Here is a 9,402-nt window from a genome sequence, read left to right as displayed (position 1 = left end):
CAAATCAAGACTGTAAGTTATATGACTAATGATTTTCCAATGAAGCTCTCATAAAATTGCCCTTGTTTGATGAGAAGAATGTGCAGGAGCGCTGTCGTGGTGAAGGGCTGCCAGGTGAAGTTTCCAGAGAAACTTCTTCTGCTAAAGCTTTGATTAACTTTCTCAAAGCACTCTCATAATAAACCGATGCTATCATTCTTTGGCCCTTCAGTAAACCAATAATCAAAATGCCTTGAGTACTCCCCAAAAACTGTTGCCATGGCCCTTGCTCTTGACCTGTCTGCTTTTACTTTGATTGAATCACTTACATCTTTTGGGAATCATTGTCTTGATTTACGATCATACAGACAAAGCCATGTTTCATCTCCTGTTACTATTCTTTGAAGAGATGATTCAGGATCTTGAACCCACTTGTTTAAAATTTCCACTGAAAGCTCTGCTCTTGTCTGCAGCTGATCCGGGCACAAGAATTTTGGTACTCATTGATTAGAAAGTTTGCTCAACTTTAATTTTCAGTCAGAAGTGTGTAAGCAGAACTAGTCTTGTGTGTAGTGGAGATTATTGTTTCTGCTGTTAATCATTGAACCTCTTCAATGAGGCCACAAACAAGATGTCTCTTTGAAAATGGATGTGGATGATCTGCTGCAACAAGGCTTCATTTTAAACATTTTCTCCTGCCTTCTCAGAATGAATTATCCATTTGTAAATTGTGGATTTCTTTGAGGCATTGTCCTCATAAACTTTTTGGAAAGCATCAATGGTCTCAACATTTTTTCACCCAAGTTTTTTGTGTATGGTGTGAGATATGGGTCTTGTTTCATTCTTCTGCCAATGGATTTCCAGTTTTTTCAGCACCATTTACTGAAAAGACTATCTCTTCTCCATTTAATGTACATGATTCTTTGCCAAAGATCAACTCAGCATAGATGGATGGATTTACTTCTGAGTTCCCAATTATATTCCATTGATCTACATGCTTTTCATTATGCACAGGCTGTTTTGATTACTGTGGCTGTGTAGTAGGTTTTGAGATCGGAAAGTGAGAGACCTCCTATTTTGTTGTTTTTTAGTAATGCTTTGCTTATCCAGGATCTCTTCCTTTCTATATGAAGTTGGTTTTTTAATATCTTTAAAGAATATTGTTTAAACCTGGATTGCGATTGCATTACATCTTTGTAATTGATTGCTTAGGGTAGTATTGCTTTGGATAGTATTGACATTTTCACAATGTTAAATCTTCCTATCCATGAGCACAATATAAGTCTTCCATTTTTGTAGGTCTCTTTTAATTGTGTTTTATAGTTTCCTTTGTATAGATCTTTTTTCCCTCTGGTTAGATTTATTCCTAAGTAGAGCTCTGGTAGCGTAGTGGTTATAAATCGGGCTGCGAACCTCAAGGTTAGCAGTTCGAAACTACCAGCTGTTCCGCGGGAGAAAGATGAGGATCTTTGCTCCCATAAAGATTTACAGCCTCGGAAACCCTGTACAGGGTCGCTGTGAGTCGGAACCGACTCCATGGTACATAACAACAGCAGCAATTTCATCTTGGGTGGCTATTGCAAATGGTATTTCCCCCCTGATTTCCTTTTCAGAGCTTTCTTTACTAGTATAAAGGAATCCAACTGATTTTTGTATGTCGATCTTGTACCTTGCCACTTTGCTCAATCTTTCAATGAGTTCCAATAATTTTCTTGCTGAGTCTTTGGAATTTTCTAAGTATTGGATCATGCCATCTGAAAACAGGGAGAGTTTTACTTCTTCTTTGTCAATTTGGATATCTTTTATTTCCAGTTCTTGTCTTATAGCTCTGGCTAACACTTTTAGCACAATATTGAACAGGAGTAGTGATAAAGGGCATCCTTGTCTGATTCCAGTTTGCAAGGGGAAAAATGGCTTCAGTTTATCTACATTGAGAGTGATGGTGGCTATTGGTTTTGTATTGTTGTTGTTGTTAAGTGCCATCGAGTCGATTCTGACCCAGAGTGACCCTGTATAGGGTTTCCAAGGAGTAGCTGGTGAGCTTGAACCACCGACCTTGCAGTTCAAACAATTTTGCAGTCTGATGCATTAGCCCACAGTGTCACACCAGGAAACCATTGGTTTTGTATATCTGCCCTTACTTATGTTGAGAAATTTCCTTTGTATTTCTATTTTATTGAGTGTTTTAAAAATCAGAAATGGGTTTTGGATTTTATTGTGTGCCTTTTCTCCATTGATAAGATTTTGTGGTTTTTTTCCTTTGTTTTATTTTTGTGGGAGTTTATGCTTATTGCTTTTCTAATACAGACCCAACCCTGCATACCTGGCATGAATTCCACTGATCACGATGTATTATGTTTTTGCTATGTTGTTGGATTCTGTTGACTAGTATTGTGTTGAGAATTTTTACATTTATGCTCATGAGGGATACTGGTCTATAATTTTCTTTTTTAGTGATGCCTTTGCCTGGTTTTGGTGTGAGGGTTATGCTTACTTCAAAAATTAATTTGTGAGCTGTCTATCCTTTTCTCTATTCTGGAATAATTTGAGAATTGGTGCCAGTTCTTCTCTGAATGTTTGATAGAACTCACCAGTAAAACCTTTTGTGCCTGGGATTTTTTTTTTTGGGGTGGTGGTGGTTAAAATTGCTTGGTCAATTTCTTCTTTTGTTAGTTGTTGTTGTTAAGTGCTGTCAAGTCAGTTCTGACTCATAGCTATCCGGTATAGGGTTTCCAGAGAGCAGCTGGTGGGTTTGAACTACCGACCTTGAGGTTCACAGTCTAGTGCTGATCCTACCGTAGCCCTATACCAGGAGTCTTCTTTTGTTATGATCTGTTCAAGGTCTCTACTTCGGTCTGTGTTAATTTAAGTAGATCATGTATTTCTAAAAATGTGTTTCCGTATCTTCTAGATTATCAAATTTGTTGGAGTTCAATTTTTTGTAGTATTGTTATTATCCTAATTTCCATTGGTTTTGTTGTGATATCACCCATAATTTGTGTTTTGTTAGGTTTGCCAGTGGTTTGTATATTTTTATCAATCCTTTCAAAGAACCAACTTCTTATCTTGTTGATTCTTCATTGTTTTTGTTTTCTATGTCATTTTATGTCTGCTTTATCTTTTATTATTTCCTTTTTACCCTCTGCTGGCTGTAGGCTTACTTTGCTGCTCTTTTCTAATTGTTGGAGATGTTGGATTAAGGTGCTGATTTTTGGTTCCTTTTTCTTTTTGGATATATGCATTTATTGCTATAAATTGCCCACTGAGCACTGCTTTTTTTCTGAGTCTCAAAGGTTTTGGTATGTAGTATTTTCATTCTTATTTGATTCCAGGAATTTTTTAATTTCATTTTAAATTTCTTCTATTACCCAATAGCTCTTAAGCAGGTGTTATAAAATTTCCATGTATTTTATTTCCTCCTTTAATCTTCCTGTTGTGGATTTCTAATTTTATAGCATGTGATATGAGAAGATTTTTTGTAGAATTTTGATGCTTTAAAATTTGTTGAAGTTTGCTTTGTGGCCTAACATATGGTCTATTCTGGAAAAATCCTCATGTGTACTGGAGAATGTAAATTGTGCTGTTGTTGGGTCTAGTCCTCTCTATTTGAGATCAAGTTGGTAGATTGTGTTGCTTGAATTTTCTGTGTCTTTGTTCAGATTCTTTCTAGTTGTTTTGTCCTTCAGAGAAAGTGGTGTATTAAAATCACCTACTATTATTGTGGAAAGTCGTTCATTTCTTTCTTCAGTCCTATTAGAGATTGGATTATATAATTTGAAGCTCTTTAATTGGTATCCTAGATGTTTATTATGGTTATGTCCTCTTATTCAATTGATCCTTTAATCATTCCATGAACTTTTAAAGGCTATATATATATATATATATATAGTCCTAATGTGGCACAGTCCTGACTTTTAAAATGTAGTTTCATACAATCTGTGTTCTTGTGACTGACTGACATCATTCAGTATTAATATCCTGCAGATTTATTCATGTTGTTAGATGTTTTGTGGACTTTTTATTCTTTATAGTAACATAGTATTCCATTGCATGTATGTACTACAAATTTAGGAGCTCTGGTAGCGTAGTGGTTACGAATCAGGCTGCGAACCGCAAGGTCAGCAGTTTGAAACTACCAGCTGCTCCGCGGGAGAAATTTGTAGTTGTTGTTGTTGTTGTTGTTAAGTGCCATGGAATCGATTCCTACTCATAGCGACCCTGTACAGGGTTTCTGAGGCTGTAAATCTTTACGGGAGCAGAAAGCTTCATCTTTCTCCCGCAGAAAGCTGGTAGTTTCGAACTGCTGACCATGAGATTAGCAGCCCGATTTGTAACCACTACACTACCAGAGCTCCTTTAAATGTGTATGTATGTTGTTGTTAAGTGCCATAGAGTTGGTTCTGACCCATAGTGACCCTCTAGAGGGTTTCCAAGGAGCGACTGTTGAGCTTGAACCACCAACCTTGCAGTTCAAATAACATTGCAGTCTAGCGCATTAACCCACAGTGCCACAACCAGGACTTTCTCTCTCTCTCTCTCTATATATATATATACATCTATCTATCTTATCTATCTATCATCTATCCTGTTAAGTGACGTTGAGTCTGTTATGACTAATAGTCACCCTGTATAGGGTTCCCAAGGAGCAGCTGATGAGTTTAAACCACTGACCCTGCAGTTCAAACCCACCTTGTGTTTCAGTGCTTATTTCACAGCTCCTTCAAAGTCCTTTGTTAGGTCTGGGTTTGTGACGCAGGTGGTCAAAGGTTGGGGCAGAAGGCCAGGTCAAAATGGCCATTGGAAGAAAGACAGCCAGGGGGCGCTCTAGGCACGTCTCCAAGTCCCAGGCGAACCCTCAAGCAGCACGCGCTCCACCTGGTGTCCTGGGACTTGCAGCTTCGCCTCCCAGCTGCCTCTGCCCCGCCCACCGCCAGGGGGCGCCGCAGGCTGCCCGGTACTCAGCTCCTGGCCTCGGAGCGCCGGCGCGGGCGAGTGGTGGAGGCTGCCCAGGCGGCCATGGACCGGTTCTTGTGGACCAGCGGCCTCCTGGAGATCAACGAGACCCTGGTGATCCAGCAGCGCGGGGTGCGCATCTATGATGGCGAGGAGAAGGTAATGCGGCGGCCCATCCGCCCATGGTCGGCCTCCCCGAGAGCCCGGCGAAAGGGGACTCGCAGGCGGGCGCGCGTCACAGCCGCCCCGGCCCTCGGCAGCCCGGGATACACCGCGTCTCCCGCCCGCCGAGTCGCCTCCCGGGGCCCTAGCGCGTCTGTGCGGGGGCAGGAAAGTGCCTGCCGCGTCCAGCCGGATCGCGCCCTGCGGGTCTGAGGCGCCCACCCCCTGTGGCCTCGAGCGCTCGGCGCCTCCCCACTCCGCCCGCGCCAGCCCAGTAAACCGCACCTTCTGCAACTTTGGAACCATTCCCCGGAAGCGCTGATTGTGGCAACTTCCCCTCCACTCCCACCCCACCAAAATAGTACTTGTATTTCCACAGCTTGTATTTGCTGATGAGAATATGACTTTGTTTTCATGCCGTGGAATAGTGATGGTGACGACAGATTTCTTTGGCATTATTTCAGAATCCCTAATTATCCTGGACCCCGAGTATAATAACTGGGATCGGCCATTTCTGTCTTTGTGGCTATAAATTCCCTGACTCGGTGGTAACACGTGGTTGTTGTCTATTGTGGAAGTCTGGATGGGTTATAAAATCTGCCCTTGGGGAAGGGAGAGGGTGAGGACTATCTTTGAAAGGATTTCTGAAAAAGTTATCAGTGTTTTTCCCATTGAAACGTCCTTGTTAAAGGCGCTTGGTGTTTTTTTTTTTTTTTTTCCTTAATTACTTTAGAAAAGAATTTTGAATGTTTGTTGTTTTCTCATAGTAATACACAAACAAGTCTTGGGAGCTGCAATTGCAAGTAGAGAGGAGAAATATAAACTGTAAGCAAACGTTTTGTGGATACTTGCGTGCAACTGCAAAATGTCATCCAGTTCTGGATGAATCGTATAAGCTGGAATTTGAAAAACGAGTCGTATTTAAATTTATAACCCAGATAACATTGTTAGTTTCCAGTGATTTTCAGTTTCTCCCTCTCTTTCCTTGCAGTTTTGTTAATGAAACTCCCTCTTTTGTGTATGTTCCTTGACTCACAGCTTCTCCTGATTGATGCTTACAGATGCTTTAGGTTCTATTGAGGTTGGCAGAGAGAGCAGGGATAGATAGCTATCAATCGACACAACTGGAATTGGTGCCAGATGGTCTGACTCCCTTAAGGCATTTGAATCACACACTTTGATACACACACTTTAACACACATGAGTTGTTCAGAGTCAGGGTTGACTTGACAACAATTGTTTTTTTGTGTTGGTGACATTATTGAATCACCTTAAATTATTTAAATACCTTAAATAATTTGCTTGGACTTACTATTTCTGTGAAGGAGCCTTCATAGTGTAGGGAATTATGAGTTGGGCTGTTAACTGTAAAGTCAGCAGCCTGTACAGGGCTGCTTTGAGTTGGAACCTACTCCATGGAACACAACCACCACCACCATCACTGTTACTATTAGCTGCCTTCAAGTTGGTCCTGAGTCATTCACAGTCTGATGGTTAGGGTTCAAAGTGTTTTCATTTGCTGATTTTGGGAAGTAAATCACCAGGCTTTTCTTCCTAATCATGTAGTCTGGAAAACTCACTACCATGGAGTTGATTCCAACTCGTAGTGAATATATAGGACACAGTAGAACTGCTCTTAGGGTTTCTGAGGCTGTAAATCTTTATGGGAGCAGACAGCCTCATCTTTCTTCTAAGGAGCAGTTAGTGGGTTCGAACTGCTTGCCTTGAAGTTAGCAGCCCAATGTGGGCATAACTCACTGTGCCACCAGGACATCTTAGTCTAGAAAAGTGCTGCTGAAACCTGTTGCATGTTAGGAACATGCAAACCTCCACTGACAAGTGATGTCTGTACTTGAATTGAACCTGGGTCTCTCTTGCATACTGTCTCAACACTTATTAACTTGATCCCAAATTGGGTTTTGCATCTTTTTATTTTTGGTTTGAGTGGCAAGCTAATACACCCCCACCCCCACAAGTTTATACTTTTGTGATGGCTGTGAATGGGAAATTGAGTTTCCTCCCTAGGTGGTTTGATAATACTCCCATATAAGAAGAATTGAATGCTGTAATGATATATTGACTTTCCAAGGCTCCTCCAAAAGCACTCCTTCAGGAGTACCTGGAAACCATGCTTTTGCAGAACACCACACTCTGGTAGTGTAGTGGTTATGAATCGGGCTGCTAATCTCAGGGTCAGTAGTTCGAAATGACCAGCTGTTTCGCAGGAAAAAGATGAGTCTGTCTGCTCCTGTAAAGATTTACAGCCTCAGAAGCCCTATATGGGGTCACTGTGAGCCAGAACCTACTCCATGGCATATAACCACCAACACACTCTGTGCTGTGTAACTCCAATATATGTATTATGAACACTTTTGCCTCCAGACAAATGGAACCATGACATGTAAAACAACATAAAATTACAGCTGTTAGTGTATGTGTGTGATGCAGATGTGCGGAGCCAGCAAATTCTGGTTGTTCCTTTAAAATGTTTGCTGTTTGTTTTAGCAGAGAAGTTTTAGAAAAAATAGGTGTGGTTTGGGCCTGCCAGCCATTGCACAGGAAAAAGATAAGACTTTTTGCTCCCGCAAAGATTTAAAATCCTCGAAAACCCTATATAGGGTCGCTGTGAGTTGGAACCAACTCTAGGTAAGTTAACAACAACTACACACTCAGTTTGAAACCCTTTGATCTAGTCAGGAATTCCTTTGGAAATAGGTGGGAAGAGTCTTGAAATTGTAGTGTGTTTAATTATGGTAGCTCAGGAGTCCTTGTGTGGTGTTGTAGGATCAGTACTGGACTGCTAACTACAAGGTTGGCAGTTCAAACCCATCAGCTAATTGGAAACCCTGTACAGAGTTGCTGTGAGTTGGAACTGACACAGCATCACTTAACAAATCCTATAACAGCAACAACAACAGGTTTGGTCTCATATAAATTGTCATTTGCTGAGTAATCTGCAGCTACTTGGCCCCTTATATGACTGAGGGCCAGACTGATTCCTGAGAGTAAGCACTGTGTCTTGGCTTAATCCATCTGCTGCAAGTCTCGGAGACCCCACATGGTGCTGAAGACTTTCAGAGGTTACATTTTCGTCTTCACATCTGATAAAGTCATCTCTCATTTAAAATCCTTCCCTGGCTTTCTTGACTGCAGGCCAGGCTACCTAGTCTTCTGTGACGTCATCCCAGCCCATTCCCTGGACAAGAGTGTACAAGGTTCTTGTTTAGACCAGTTGGACGCCCCTGGAGGACAGGAAGTACTCGGTACTTATCCTTGGATCTTTTGACTCCTTGTGATGTAAAGCACATATTTTTGTTTTCAACTGAATATTTAAAGCACCTACTTTGTGCTAAAGGAGTCTTGGTAGCATAGTGGACTACTGCTAACTGCCAGGTTAGCAGTTTGAATCCATGCAAAGATTTACAACCTTGGAAACCATATACGGGGTTGCTGTGAATTGGAACCGATTCAGTGGCACACAGCCACCACTACCACCATCACTATGTATGTGCTAACAAAAAGGTGGATGGTTTAAGTCCACTCAGAGGTCCCTGGGACGAAAGGCCTGGTGATCTACATCCAAAAAGGAGCTATTGAAAACTATGGAGCACAGTTCTACTTTGAGACACATAGGGGGTTCTCTATGAGTTCGAGCCAGCTGCATAGCATCTGTGGGTTTTCTTTGGTTTATAAAGTTCTTGGTCCAATTTCAGGTATATAAGGTGGTAGTTTACTCAGAAAATCATACTCAGTGATAAAGTGTCTTGTGTAAGAACCACAGACTTAGCAGGAGAGACCAAATTTTAATCTCTATTGATCAGACTCCCCAATCCTATGCTTTGTTTACTGTGTGGTAGCAGTTTAAAATATAGCACTCGCTAGGGCCAGCCTCTGTTGTTAAATGCCGTTAAGTCAATTTTGATTCATAGTGACCCTATATATAGGATTGCTTAGGAGTGGTGAGTGGGTTTGAACACTCCACCTTTTGTTAGCAGTCTAGTGCGTATCCTGCAGCATCACACCAGGTCAGAGTCATTATATAATGTTTAATATAGCACATCCCTTCATAGATGAGGAAACTCAGACCTCAGTTTATCCTTGAAAAGATTGAGACTTGGCCAAGGTCACCCAGCCAGTGACTGGCAGAGCTATGAGTAAACATACATTTGCTTGTTTATACAGACAAAGTATTCATGTTTGTTTGTTTTTTTAAAGGTTTTTATTGTGGATTGACTGAAAGTTTACAGGGCAGATCATCAGTTTTACATTGAACAAATCATACACGTTGTTACATTACAATGATTATAA

At 41.2% G+C, this 9,402-nt stretch overlaps 1 protein-coding gene across 1 annotated transcript in view; it reads left to right on the top strand.

Moving 5' to 3' along the window:
- Positions 1–4,995: 4,995 nt before the first annotated feature.
- Positions 4,996–9,402, top strand: part of VPS36 (vacuolar protein sorting 36 homolog (S. cerevisiae)) — a 96,930-nt gene continuing 92,523 nt past the window's right edge. The window contains exon 1 of the mRNA XM_006877428.1: positions 4,996–5,091. Within this exon, the coding sequence (XP_006877490.1) occupies positions 4,996–5,091 (96 nt within the window). The remainder of the gene's footprint in view (positions 5,092–9,402) is intronic.

The sequence above is a fragment of the Chrysochloris asiatica genome, unplaced genomic scaffold, assembly GCF_000296735.1.
Source record: "Chrysochloris asiatica unplaced genomic scaffold, ChrAsi1.0 scaffold00494, whole genome shotgun sequence".
In the NCBI taxonomy this organism is placed as follows: domain Eukaryota; kingdom Metazoa; phylum Chordata; class Mammalia; order Afrosoricida; family Chrysochloridae; genus Chrysochloris; species Chrysochloris asiatica.
Note: the sequence above shows the minus strand (reverse complement) of the source record. Positions and strands in the feature narration are given on the sequence as shown.